Here is a 15,331-nt window from a genome sequence, read left to right as displayed (position 1 = left end):
GGTATTTGCATTAAAAACCAGACGTTTGCAGCTAGAATAGTCATTTACCACATTAACAATGTATAGAGTGGATTTCTGATTAATTTAATGTTATCTTCATTGAAAAAAAACTGTGCTTTTCTTGCAAAAATAAGGAAATTTCTAAGTGACCCTAAACTTTTGAACAGTAGTGTAGGTCTACTTTAAACTTTGCAGTTAACTTCTAGCTACAAGGGCAATTCGTTTTTCTAGGTATACAGGTAATAAGTTTGGCTTAATAAATCAATGTGTACTGTTTTCTTAATGAATCCCTTCTACACATAGTGACAGCATCAAAATTATTGGTTAATGAGCCCCGTGACCAATCCTCAGGTACATCACGTTTTGTTCTATTTTCACAGTAATTATATGAAATTAAGTTTTGAAGACACATGTGTAATAATACTAATTATATATTCCAGATATCTGGTTAAAACGTATCCTTGGGCCACGCACAGGTTCTTGGCGACTCATCATCAATTAGTCACAGCATAACCTTGGCTAAAGAAATAACTCAGAGGAGCCTAAGGAACTGATATAGTACAAGGGAAGGGCGCACAATTATTTTTAATTTCTTTATTTTGTTGCAACCCTATTCTGCAGAACTCTAATCTCCCATCAGTCCCTGTCCCCAGAAGCTTACAATCAAGTCTCACCTACATACATTGGGGCCACTTCCATAACAAGCCAATTAAAGTAGATGTCCTCTTTGGGCAACCCGGTCCTCAAACTCTTATTAGAGCATATAGACATCATAGAGAGTGTCTCCGGTGCTGGATTCCCATCTATTAGCCAAAGCAGAGAGCAGCTACTGCTCTGGTTTTATCAGTATGATCATATATTACATGAGTTCTGTTGTACCCGCGGTTGCTGACCGCCGGCACGTTATACTCACCGGTAGCCACGACCGCAGGACACTGAGAGCTTGCGGCATCTCCTTCCTTGGAGATGCCAGCACACGCGGCCGCACTGTTCCTCTGTTTCCACTAGGGTGCGCGCGCGCTCGTCCCCCGCCTTAAAGAGTCAGCGCGTGCACATGTGAAATGTTCTCTACAAAATCCCTTTTCACCCTGGACTATTAAAAGGGCTCTGCCCTTCCTCTCCTTGCCTGAGTGTTGTTGTGTCTACCTACGTTCATTATCAAATGGTCCCATAGTTGTATCCGGTTTCCTGTATCCCGTATCCAGTAATTGTGTTTGTTCATAAGCGAAGTCTAGTGTTGGAGTCAAGTTCATCCTCTGTGCCAAGCGTCTTCTGTCATGCCAAGTGTCTACTACGCCACGTGTCTGTCAGCGCTGCTATACAGGTACTCTACTTAAAGAGGCTCTGTCACCAGATTTTCAACCCCTATCTCCTATTGCAGCAGATCGGCGCTGCAATGTAGATTACAGTAACGTTTTGTTTTTTTCAAAAACGAGCATTTTTGGCCAAGTTATGACCATTTTTATATTTATACAAGTGGGCGTGTTTAAAGTTAAGTCCAACTGGGCGTGTATTGTGTGTGTACATCGGGGCGTGTATTTGTGTGTGTACATCTGGGCGTTTTTACTTGTTTTACTAGCTGGGCGTTGTGAATGGAAGTGTATGATGCTGACGAATCAGCATCATCCACTTCTCTTCGTTACCACCCAGCTTCTGGCAGTGCAGACACACAGCGTGTCCTCGCGAGATCACGCTGTGACGTCACTCACTTCCTCCCACAGGAACTTCATCGCGTCGGATGAGCGAGGACACGCTGTGTGTCTGCACTGCCAGAAGCTGGGTGGTAACGAAGAGAAGTGGATGATGCTGATTCGTCAGCATCATACACTTCCATTCACAACACCCAGCTAGTAAAACAAGTAAAAACGCCCAGATGTACACACACAATACACGCCCAGTTGGACTTAACTTTAAACACGCCCACTTGTACTTAAGAAAGGCTCATTTGCATAAATATAAAAATGGTCATAACTTGGCCAAAAATGCTCGTTTTTGAAAAAAAAACAACACGTTACTGTTATCTACATTGCAGCGCCGATCTGCTGCAATACGAGATAGGGGTTGCAAAATCTGGTGACAGAGCCTCTTTAAAGACTTACATTGACTGTGGATTGGCCAGCTGCTACTCCGCTACTGCGGAGCGGCCTTGTGTGTCCACATACCCCCAGAGTCGTGAGTGTGCATGTAATTCAATATGTGTCCTGCAGTGGCTGCTGCAGGAGAAATGTGTGGCTTCCCCTGCAGCTACTCCTGGTGATCACAGATGATCCTTGAGGTACCTGTACCAATAAGCTGCTCAGCAAGTCCTCAATTAGAGAAGGGGTTGTCCAGATGGAGCAACCCCTTTAATCAATCAGTACTTTTTTGACGTGTGGGAGGAATCCAGAAAACCTAGAATTAGATATCAGGACCCTTAGGTATTCTTATAGCAGCACCTAGTAGTACCACAGAACAACATCCCATGTATACAAGTACCGAGTGAAGATGACTGGGCCAACTCCCTCTGCATGAACTATAATCTGACCCTGCCCCTGAGGAGCAGAAAGCCTTTCCTGCAGGACTGCCCTTAGGTATGGGCCTCTTTTGTCACATAGAAAATTCATTTTGGGCTCAAATGTAAATATTGATAACTGAAACCCAGTAGTCCTTGTTATTCCTATACCCTCCAAACAATGTACAGTCAGTATTGGACAAAGGTTCCATGGCCCTATAGAGTTCAGATTCTGAGTGACCACCCTCCATCTGTACAGAACAGAAAATGTGTCGCTGGAATGAGCTCCAAACTTATCCATATTTATTTAGACACCCCCCCCCCCCCCCCGCAAAAAAAGAAAAAAACCTCAATCGGTGCAAAAAATAAATATGTTGTGCAGACTTTAAACAACATTACTGCTGTTCTTGTTCCCATTTTCCAGCCGCCACTAATGTATTCAACACAACCTGAGCTTAATCATAGCAAGTGTCTCCGTGAGTCAGTGGAAGGAACCGTGGACGGTATATACTGCAGCTCTAATTCATTAAACTGGTGTAAACCTGATCACATGGAAAGAGTCTCCGGGACATTCCTCTCCAAATATACTGTGGTTTGCGTTAAAAAACAAGAACAACAAAGACTCCACTATAACTGTTGACTTAAAGTTTTATTCCACTGTCAATAACATTTCATCGTTTAGATCTACATTTGATTTGTTTTTGGTAACGATTTTGAGTTATTTCATGTCTCTTTTCTCCAGTCACATCCAAAGCTGCTATAGAAATTCAGCTAATTTCCCTTGGAAACAGACATCATTTTATTACCCTCCCCTGCTGTCAGACATGTGGCCTAACAGATGAGCTCAAAGCTGGCCATATACAATTCTTCAAAAATCGGTCCTGGTCATTTGGTCACATGGTGCGACTTGAGTTGCGCAATTTATCTTGTGGCAGGAGTTACAGTGTATCCAGGGCCTTATAAGCTCATAATGAGACTCATTAAGAAAATGGAAAGTAGCATTTAATTCTGAGTGGGTGTTTTCTGGACCCCTCTCCCCCACACACAGTTCAGTAGTTGTACAGGGGCCACTGGGGAGCAGTAAGAGAAGGTCAGTCAGGTTGCTGTTAATAACACCTAATGCAGCCTGCACCGTGTGATTTACAGAGTCCGCGCTCTGCGCAGCAATGTCCTGGGGAAATTAAACAGGTGCACTCGCCGCAACGTTACATAAACATGAAAAGAAAACACATTATGGCTCCAGTCAGAGTTGAGAACTCTGCAGAATCCCACCCGACACCACAAAAAGGGAAGCTTCATCCAATATTAAAAATTGTAATAATAGTACAGCCTGAGAATAATAGTAATTACACAAAGCTTTTATTATTAAAGGGGACATCCAACTCTAAACACCATGTGACATTCTACAGAAACAATAGAGTCACTATCTAAATAAATTACATTACTTATCCTGTACTGATTCTGAGTTATATCCTGTATAATACTCCAGAGCTGCACTCACTATTCTGCTGGTGGAGTCACTGTGCACATACATTACATTACTTATCCTGTACTGATCCTGAGTTACATCATGTATTATACTCCAGAGCTGTACTCACTATTCTGCTGGTGGAGTCACTGTGTACATACATTACATTACTTATCCTGTACTGATCCTGAGTTACATCCTGTATTATACTCCAGAGCTGAAATCACTATTCTGCTGGTGGAGTCACTGTGTACATACATTACATTACTTATCCTGTACTGATCCTGAGTTATATCCTGTATTATACTCCAGAGCTGCACTCACTATTCTGCTGGTGGAGTCACTGTGTACATACATTACATTACTTATCCTATACTGATCCTGAGTTACATCCTGTATTATACTGCAGAGCTGCACTCACTATTCTGCTGGTGGAGTCACTGTGTACATACATTACATTACTTATCCTGTACTGATCCTGAGTTACATCCTGTATTACACTCCAGAGCTGCACTCCCTATTCTGCTGGTGGAGTCACTGTGTACATACATTACATTACTTACCCTGTACTGGTTCTGAGTTACAGCCTGTATTATACTCCAGAGCTGCACTCACTGAGGTATGTGGTCCCCCCTCCTAATTATTGAGGTTAAGACTGTTAGTTATACTCATTACAAAATTGTACATAAAGTCAAGCACACAGCCATGCAATCTCCATACACAAACATTGCTAGTAGTATGGGTCGTACTGAAGAGCTCAATGACTTCACACGTTAGACTATTCATAAGATGTCACCTTTGCCACAGGTCAGTATGTGAAATTTCTGCTCCGCTAGATCTGCCCTGGTCACCTGTAAGTGTTATTATCTGCTAGATCTGCTCCGGTTACCTGTAAGTGCTATTATCTGCTAGATCTGCCCTGGTCATCTGTAAGTGCTATTATTATCTGCTAGATATGCCCTGGTCACCTGTAAAGGTTATTATCTGCTAGATCTGCCCTGGTCACCTTTAAGTGTTCTTATTATCTGCTAGATCTGCAACAGTCACCTGTAAGTGTTATTATTATCTGCTAGGTCTTCTCTGGTCACCTGTAAGTGTTATTATTATCTGCTAGATCTGCCCTGGTCACCTGTAAGTGTTATTATTATATGATAGCTGTGCCCCGGTCACCTGTAAGTGTTATAATCTGCTAGATCTGCCCCGGTCACCTGTAAGTGTTCTTATTATCTGCTAGATTTTCTCCGGTCACCTGTAAGTATTATTATTATCTGCTAGATCTGCCCCGGTCACATGTAAGTGTTATTATCATCTGCTAGATCTTCCCCGGTCACATGTAAGTGCTATTATTGTGAATCTGGGTTTGGCAGATGCCAGGAGAGCGCTATTTACCGCAATGCATTGTGCCTACTTTAACATTTGGTGGAAGAGGGGTAATGATCTGGACAGTTTTTCAGGATTTGTCCCCTTATTTCCACTGAAGGGTTAATATTACATCATACAAAAATATTTTACACAATTGTAGCTTCTAACTTTCTTGTAACAGTTTCGGGAACGTCCTTTCCCATTCCAGCATGACCAAATAGTGTACAGTACATTTAGAAAGTTAACAATAAGTAAGGGACAGATAGAAGAGCGTAACATGGCTGCAGAACCGTAGTGATACATAGGTCTGCATCGGAGCTGTATACGCAAGACGGTAGTAGTTTTTTAATAGAGACTGCTTGCAAAAGTGCTTTATTTTATTTTTGTTAGATGCAATGGAGCAGCAAAAAAAATTCTTGCAAAGGTGGACATACCCTTTAAATGGCAATAAATTGAGACTACATAAGCGACTTTGCAGAGAATAGTATCATATAGAATGGATTGAGCGATATAGACAAACCCTAAAACGCAAAGGTTGTTACATTATGTCTTATGGGTGTCAAAAAAGAACTGCTGAAAAAATGGATGGAACTGATCACAAAGATAAAAGTTTGAGTGTGTATCAAGACAACTAATGGAGGTCACTAAAGTCCACGAGGGATATCACACAGCTCTCCGCAGACTCTAAATAGCATCAAATTCTGCATTGTTTTGCAGAATTACATTGATCTACTTTTTCAGTCTTTACTGTAGTCCTTGCATTCTATTCATGAATCAGGAGGATCAGGATGAACAGTGCTATACTGTAGGTTCCTTCCATATAAGAGAGCGATTCCTCACGCAGAAAAAAAAATGAATTTAAATGTAGAGATGAACAAATTTTCATAAATTATATAATCAAATTATATTAACTCAGGACTAACCACCAATTAACTTTTATATGTGAGCATTGATGTTACGGAAAGTTACTCTAGCCAGTTTATACACCGCAGAACTGCTCTGATTCTGTACCAACCAGCGCAAAAAATACACAAAAAAAAGTCTGTACAGAAACCTCAGAGAAGGAAAAAAAAAACCCTGCATATAAACAAATCATAGAAACAAAACACAGGGGAAGGTTCTCAGAATCTCAGCGGTCACGTTGCAGCGGGTGCATGATTACAGGATATGCCCAAAACCAGATGTCTAACCTAACGCAACCCCCGCAACATCGAAATACACAGAAATCATACAACACCCAGAAAAGGATAAACCTAACAGAACACCCCCCCCCCCACATCTAAGAAACACAAATCACTGAAATACATCTGTATGTTTCTTCCTGAGTCTTCTCTATATAACTGAGACAATCTACATAAAACACGGAGTCACTGTGTACATACATTACATTACTTATCCTGTACTGATTGTGAGTTACATCCTGTATTATACTCCAGAGCTGCACTCACTATTCTGCTGGTGGAGTCACTGTGTACATACATTACATTACTTATCCTGTACTGATTGTGAGTTACATCCTGTATTATACTCCGGAGCTGCACTTACTATTCTGCTGGTGGAGTCACTGTGTACATACATTACATTACTTATCCTGTACTGATTGTGAGTTACATCCTGTATTATACTCCAGAGCTGCACTCACTATTCTGCTGGTGGAGTCACTGTGTACATACATTACATTACTTATCCTGTACTGATTGTGAGTTACATCCTGTATTATACTCCGGAGCTGTACTCACTATTCTGCTGGCGGAGTCACTGTGTACATACATTACATTACTTATCCGGTACTGATCCTGAGTTACATCGTGTATTATACTTCAGAGCTGCACTCACTATTCTGCTGGTGGAGTCACTGTGTACATACATTACTTATCCTGTACTGATCGTGAGTTACATTCTGTATTATACTCCAGAGCTGTACTCACTATTCTGCTGGCGGAGTCACTGTGTACATACATTACATTACTTATCCTGTACTGATCGTGAGTTACATCCTGTATTATACTCCAGAGCTGCACTCACTATTCTGCTGGTGGAGTCACTGTGTACATACATTACATTACTTATCCTGTACGGATCCTGAGTTACATCCTGTATTATACTCCAGAGTTGCACTCACTATTCTGCTGGTGGAGTCACTGTGTACATACATGACATTACTTATCCTGTACTGATCCTGAATTACATCCTGTATTATACTCCGGAGCTGCACTCACTATTCTGCTGGTGGAGTCACTGTGTACATACATTACGTTAAGTATTGTATGAATGTACACAGTGACTCCACCAGCAGAATAGTGTGTGCAGCTCTGAAGTATAATACAGGATGTAACTCAGGATCAGTACAGTATAAGTAATGTAATGTATGTACACAGTGACTCCACCAGCAGAATAGTGAGTGCAGCTTTGAAGTATAATACAGGATGTAACTCAGGATCAGTACAGGATAAGTATTGTACACAGTGACTCCACCAGCAGAATAGTGAGTACAGCTCTGGAGTATAATACAGGATGTAACTCAGGATCAGTACAGGATAAGTAATGTATGTACACAGTGACTCCACTAGCAGAATAGTGAGTGCAGCTCTGGACTATAATACACGATGTAACTCAGAAGCAGTGCAGGTTAAGTATTGTATGAATGTACACAGTGACTCCACCAGCAGAACAGTGAATGCAGCTCTGGAGTATAATACAGGATGTAGCTCAGGATCAGTACAGGATAATTAATATAATGTGTGTACACAGTGACTCCACCAGCAGAATAGTGAGTGCAGCTTTGAAGTATAATACAGGATGTAACTCAGGATCAGTACAGGATGAGTAATGTAATGAATGTACATAGTGACTCCACCAGCAGAATAGTGAGTGCAGCTCTGGAGTATAATACAGGATGTAACTCAGGATCAGTACAGGATAAGTAATGTAATGTATATGCACAGTGACTGCACCAGCAGAATAGTGAGTGCAGCTCTGGAGTATAATACATGATGTAACTCAGAAGCAGTGCAGGTTAAGTATTGTATGAATGTACACAGTTTTTCTATGTAATATGAATGTAAAGAGTAGTTCAGTTTTTACAAAAATATTGACAGATGAACGTTGAAAATAGTTTGATTGAAATATTTTGTACTGAACTTGAGTTATCATTTGCTGAATAAAACAATTACACTGACTGCCACTGAAACACATCAACTACGCTGACAGACAAACCCACTACAGATAGCATGAGATCTTATAATGCACTGCGCTCTGGTGTAGGGAATTGTGGGAGGCATAGTGGTTGGTGTTAATATAATACATTAAAGGGGTTTTCCAGCCGCTAAAAATTGATGGCTTATCCTCAGGATAGGCCATCAATAGCTGATCAGTAGGGGTCCCTCTCCCCAGACCCCCGCCGCTCAGTTATTTTGAATGGAGTGCAGCGTTTGTACGAGCGCTGCTTCCCCTTCTTTCCTACTTGCTCACTGTGAATCATTCACACTGAAATAGCGGCGATTCACAGGTATTGCAGCCTTTTCTACCATTCACTTCAGTGTCGACGATTCACATTGAGCAAGAAGAAATGAAGGGGAAGCAGCGCTCGAACGAGCACTGCACCCCCTTCAAAACATCTGATCGGTGGGAGTCCCAGGAGTCGGACCCCACATAGATATTTATGGCCTATCTTGAGGATAGGCCATCAATTTTTAGCAGCTGGATAACCCCTTTAACTGCCACAACAATACATGGTCTGTATAGACACTAAACCAGCCAGGGAAAGTGGGGTGATGGAAGTCATGCAGCCTGAGGATTATCAACCAGTGGAATTGTGAATGCAGCTCTGAAGATCTTTCATAAGGAGACTATGTTTACTGATATGATAACATCAGCCTGTATGGTAAGGGAATGACACGTGAATACTGAGAACCATTTACTTACCTGAATGGATGCAAAATCACCCGACGCACAGGCTCCTAAGATGGCAGCGCCTACAAGAACTGACTCTATTTCTTTGGATAGGACAACTGGAAAACCTGTACGGGACAAAGAGCAGTTATTGTATATGTGGATTCATTGATTACAAAAACACTCCAAAGATTATTAGAATTAATAGAAATGGATAGGCTGCATTCTCAGTGATGTCACTGCTGTCCTCTATTGAATGGATAGGCTGCATTCTCAGTGATGTCACTGCTCTCTAGTGAATGGATAGGCTGCATTCTAGGTGATGTCACTGCTCTCTAGTGAATGGATAGGCTGCATTCTCAGTGATGTCACTGCTCTCTAGTGAGTGGATAGGCTGGATTCTCAGTGATGTCACTGGTGTCTAGTGAATGGATAGGCTGCATTCTCAGTGATGTCACTGCTCTCTAGTGAATGGATAGGCTGCATTCTAGGTGATGTCACTGCTCTCTAGTGAATGGATAGGCTGCATTCTCAGTGATGCCACTGCTCTCTAGTGAATGGATAGGCTGGATTCTCAGTGATGTCACTGGTGTCTAGTGAATGGATAGGCTGCATTCTCAGTGATGTCACTGGTATCTAGTGAATGGATAGGCTGCATTCTCAGTGATGTCCTCAGTCTCTAGTGAATGGATAGGCTGCATTCTCAGTGATGTCATCAGTCTCTAGTGAATGGATATGCTCCATTTTCAGTGATGTCACTGCTGGGCTCTAGTAAATGGCTAATGGCATTCTCAGCATTGTATATTTGCTAATTATATATATTTTTATATATATATATATATATATATATATATATATATATATATATACTGTAACAATCACTAGACTGAGGCATGTTTTCGTTTACACTCGCACTATAGTTGCTGTCAGACATTGTTCACCTCGGTAAAATCCCTGTGAGTTGTAGCCCATCGTTCAACTGAGCAGTAAACCCAAGGAAATTATTACAAAGAAGCAACTTCTAATAAATAAATACCCAAAACTATTTTGTACTGCACTTAGTGAACCATTTGGAAAATGAAAGATTTAACGACCTATAACCTGGAAGATAGTGACATCATCCTCTAGAGAAACTAGCACCAGAGGGTGGTATTCAGATGTAGGTGGCACCAGATAAATCACAGGTGACCGTAAACACCACATTGTATCCGTCCCTGATCATGGCGGATATGCTCTCTCTGCCGTCTCTTCTTTGATGTCCCAAGACTGGAATTAATGAGAAATTTTGATACGGATCTGTTCGTTGTGGTAGCTGGAGCGGAGGATATTAACGGAGATAAATGTCCAGGGCTATTGTACGTGGAACTTTTGGAAGATTTAGGTTTAGTTTCCATTTGCTTTTTGTAAGGTCATCACTTATAGACTTCCACCAATCTATGAAACGGGAAGGAGCTGGAGCATGAACCCTCCTTGGTGCATCGGATTGAACAAAAGGGCTCTGGAGCATTCATCCACTCAACTAGCAGCCCCCCAATCAGGGTGTTGGGGTATTGTTTCATGGGTGCATATATACTTAATAAGTTCTATTCATTAAAGGGGTATTCCCATCTCAGACATTTATTTGATATTCCCAGGATATGCATAAATGTCTGACACGGTAGTTGCGGGCGCTACCTCTGGACCCGCACCTATCTGGAGAATGATTGGCTTTTTCCGTAACCCACATAGAAGTGAAAAGAGAGAGATTCTCAGATGTGTGGCCACCTCTCCATTCAATAAGCCGGTGGCTGCATCAGCACCTGGGATGGGGGTTGGGGACCCCCATTCTCCAGACAGGTGTAGGCCCCATAGGTGGCTCCCGCACCTATCAGACAATAATGGCAAATCCAGTGGATATGCCATTCATGTCTGAGATGGGAATACGCCTTTAAAGGCAGTGGTCTCCAACCTGTGGCTCTACTGCTTATAAATACCCATACATTACAGCTCTCTCTCCATTGTTGTCTGCTCTTATGTAAAGAAAACTTTATCAGTGTATAATGTAAAGTTCTCCAACATTCTAATATACTTTGCATGTCTATAATGATTCACTGTAACAATTCTATCACCTGTGTGAGCAGGATTAGGTTAGGGTGGGTTTTCAGCCTCTGGATGGAAATAATTAATATTTCAATTCACTGACAGTTAGCAGAGATCTTAAAAATTCTGAGGAATTGAGGCACAAAGTATATTATTATATACAATGGCGGAATTCAGTGCTCCGGCTTGGTTGATATGCATCTTTGCTGGGATTATTGGAAATATATTTAGATCTTTTTACGATGCACGTTTTTTTTGTGTGGCGTTTAAGGAGCAAATTCTGTCACTGGATCGGCGTTTCTCAAAATTTTCAAATCTATTCACCATTCGCCGCCAATTAGGTTGCATTGATGAATCGATTCCCCCATTGTAATGCTATGGACTGGGGTATCTGCAAATTTCGAACCAGGCAAAATGTTTGTGAACAAGCCGCACCTAGATCATGGTGAGATCTTAAAAAAGCACGCTGTATCCAAAAAAACGCAATTATTAAAAAAAATATATAATTTCCATTCACTCATATCTGAACACAAAATAAAAAGCGATGATAAAAACGCATATTAACCGATCCGTGTGATCGCGCTCTCCGTCCTGGACCTTTCTGTGTCTCCTGCAGATGGTGGGAGAATCGGGCTGGAAAATATTCCATGGTTTAATTCCAGAAAAGCTTCTTGTTGCCGCCAGAGACAGAATATACAATGTATCGCTGGCAGGAAACTTTTGACATCTCCATGGCAACCAGTAAACTTTATAGTAAATGGTAACATAGACCAAAGAGAAGTATTTGCTGCTGATAAACTCTGACTTTTCTCCAAGGCAAAGAAGAAGAAAAAACAAAAAACAAGGGAATCCCCGTCCTGGAGCATTTCTGTACTGGTTAATCCCTGCCCCGGTCCTGGAATGTTTTATCCAGGTATCCGAGCAACAAACAAAATAGTTTCCACATTGAAGTGTAAATTCCACTGGACGTTGCAGATTTCAGCAGATGGTGACACGTGGAGAGGAGATAACAGGACTGATAAAGTTCAGTGTCAAAACAAACACAAATAATGGCCGGGATCATGTATAGGTTACATGAAATTAGAAAAACATGGCTGCTATCTTCTATAAACAGCGCCACTTTTGTTTATAGGCTGTGTCTGGTATTGCAGCTTAGCTCCATTCAATTGAATATCAGACAAGAGTTGTGCTGTTTCTTTAAGAGAGCAGCCATGTTTTTCTAATCTCATAAAAAGCTTCCATATTCTAGTAACAATTTTTTTTTAAAATTTTTTACTGCAGCTCTGGATGTGACTGGTGTATGACAGGATGTAATGATAAGGTTTCTGGAGATACACTGGATATTCGGTCCTGGCTTTTTAATGGGGAATTATTTCAGTCCAATAACTTACCGGTAATGTCAGCGTGCATCTGCACAAAGAGGGGATTCTTACTGAGCCCCCCACATAAGAACAAACTGCTGATGTTGTGGCCAGTAGATTTCATGGTTTCCAAAATGTGTCTGGTCCCCAACTATAAAACCAAACAGAAAAAATAAATAAACAGACTGAGGGGAATAAGTGGAGTGTGAGGAATGAGGGAAAGGAGTGGAGTAAAGGATGAGTGAGGAGTGAGGGCAGTGTGAGAAGTATATCTCTATAAAAGACTTAGCATTGCAGTATGATGTGCGAAATTATGTTGTTTATTTAAATTAATAAACAACACAATTTTTCTAATTATACCGGAGCGCAAAGTCTTTTATAGAGATATAGTTTTGTGTGGAAGCCTACGTGTGCACCCTAAACCACGGAGTGCTAGAGGATTAAAATACCGGAGTGTGAGAAGTGTGAGGAGTGATGGGAGTAAGGGAATGGGTGGAGTGTGAGAAATGAGGGGAGTGTGGAGAGTGTGAGGAGTGTGAGGGAGTGTGGAAGGTGTGGAGAGTGTGGAGAGTGTGGAGAGTGTGAGGAGTGTGGAGAGTGTGAGGAGTGTGGAGGGTGTGGAGAGTGTGAGGAGTGTGAAGGGTGTGGAGAGTGTGAGGGAGTGTGAGTAGTGTGGAGAGTGTGGAGAGTGTGGAGAGTGTGAGGGAGTGTGAGGGAGTGTGGAGAGTGTGGAGAGTGTGAGGAGTGTGAGGAGTGTGGAGAGTTGTGGAGAGTGTGGAGAGTGTGAGGGAGTGTGAGGAGTGTGAGGAGTGTGGAGAGTGTGGAGAGTGTGGAGAGTGTGAGGGAGTGTGAGGGAGTGTGGGGAGTGTGAGGAGTGTGGAGAGTGTGGGGAGTGTGAGGAGTGTGAGGAGTGTGGAGAGTGTGGAGAGTGTGGAGAGTGTGGAGAGTGTGGAGAGTGTGAGGAGTGTGGAGAGTGAGGGGAGTGAGGGGAGTGAGAGGAATAAGTTGTGTATGAGGAGTGATGGGAGTAAGGGGAACGAGTGACATCTGAAGAGTGTGAGGAGTGAGGGGAGTGATAGTAGTAAGGGGAACCTGAGGAGTGTGGAGAGTGAGGGGAGTGAGAGTAATAAGTTGAGTGTGAAGAGGGGGAGGAGTGAGTGAGAGAAATAAGTGGAGAGTGAGGGGAGTGAGAGGATTTATGGGAGTCACAACTCCCAATATGCCCACATTACCCCACACTTTCGCGGCCATGATGTTATATCTGTATACAATGAGCGGCCCGCAGTCAGGTGATCCACGCCCATTGCCCATTAAAAGGAAAATTATACATTGTATCGGTTTACATGAATACTTATTGAGATCGATATTTCTTCTGATTACATGAAAGGAAAACCCTGTCACTTTAACCGTCTCACCGCAATGCTCTGTACTGTGGCCAAGTACAGCAGAGCCAGATCATCCAGGCCCCTGGACAGAGTCAACCCGACAACCTGCAAATAAAACATTGGGGTGAATAGGATTCTGTGGATGTCCAGTAGAGCAGAGCTCACCCGCTATTGATTAACTTCAGTGTCGGCTGCTGTATTAGGGTCCAGTTATGATCAGCGCTTTGTCTATTAGTGGTCTGCGGAAATCTGAAACCCTCCATCTGCCTCATTAGTGGCTCAGACTAGAAGGAAACGAGTCGAATCCCATATATCTCCACTTTTAACAATGTTGTAAGTTGAAATCTATGTATAATGTTAAATGGATGGTCTAGGATTAGAAAAAAAGGCATACTTGTTTTTACCAGAAACAGCGCCCCTCTTGTCAGAGGCCTGTGTGTGGTATTACGGCTCATCCTCATTCAAGTGGTTAGGGCAGAGCTGCAATACTAGACACAACCCAGGAAAAAGAGAGGTGATGTTTCTGGAAAAGAAAAGTATACCCATTCTCTAATCCCAGACAACCCCTTTAAGTAAATTTGCTAAACTTTACTTTACTCATCTTATGTTGCTTCACCATGTACTATACTCCAGTCCTATCCAGAGCTGCATTCATAATTTTTCTGGTTTTAGATTATTAAATTAATGTCATTGCGAAGAAAGTTCTCAGTATAACATATTTAGCAGACAGTATTTATTTATTTGTTTTATTTATTTGTTTTATTTACATTTTTTTGTTTTTGTTTTTTTGCAAAATTATTTATTTACTTTCTATTTTAATTTATACAATTATTTAATGTTTTATTTTATTTATTTAATATTTACCAATAAATGGCATGATATTTATCTATACCCACGTGACCACTGCAGCCAAACGCTGACCCCAGCGTTATCATGCCTTACATGATAGAATCACGTGAATGAACACCATGTCATCAATGCAGTACTAGTAAACAAAGACCAGTGAGGACGACCAATGCATCGATCCTGGAGCGACAGTGACTCCACCAGCAGAATAGTGAGTGCAGCTCTGGAGTATAATACAGGCTGTAACGCAGGATCACTACAGGATAAGTAATGTAATGTATGTACACAGTGACTCCACCAGCAGAATAGTGAGTGCAGCTCTGGAGTATAATACAGGATGTAACTCAGGATCAGTACAGGATAAGTAATGCAATGTATGTACACAGTGACACCACCAGCAGTTCGCCGAAACGCGCGTCGGGTTCGGACGTCTCATCCACGTTTCCAT

At 41.8% G+C, this 15,331-nt stretch overlaps 1 protein-coding gene across 5 annotated transcripts in view; it reads right to left on the bottom strand.

Annotated features, from left to right (window-relative positions):
- Positions 1-15,331, bottom strand: part of FGGY (FGGY carbohydrate kinase domain containing) — a 241,724-nt gene that overhangs the window by 29,443 nt on the left and 196,950 nt on the right. For all 5 annotated transcript variants that reach the window (XR_012849946.1, XR_012849947.1, XR_012849948.1 and 2 more), the window contains exons 12-14: positions 14,068-14,142; positions 12,683-12,803; positions 9,246-9,340 (exon numbers count right to left, since the gene is read on the bottom strand). Coding sequence is in view for 1 of the 5 variants with exons in the window: in XM_075832701.1 (XP_075688816.1) it covers positions 9,246-9,340; positions 12,683-12,803; positions 14,068-14,142 (291 nt within the window). In the remaining 4 variants the exon portion in view is untranslated. The remainder of the gene's footprint in view (positions 1-9,245; positions 9,341-12,682; positions 12,804-14,067; positions 14,143-15,331) is intronic.

This window comes from Rhinoderma darwinii, chromosome 7 (assembly GCF_050947455.1).
Source record: "Rhinoderma darwinii isolate aRhiDar2 chromosome 7, aRhiDar2.hap1, whole genome shotgun sequence".
In the NCBI taxonomy this organism is placed as follows: Eukaryota; Metazoa; Chordata; class Amphibia; order Anura; family Rhinodermatidae; genus Rhinoderma; species Rhinoderma darwinii.
The sequence above is the reverse complement of the archived record's forward strand: the minus strand, read 5'-3'. Positions and strand labels throughout refer to the sequence as shown.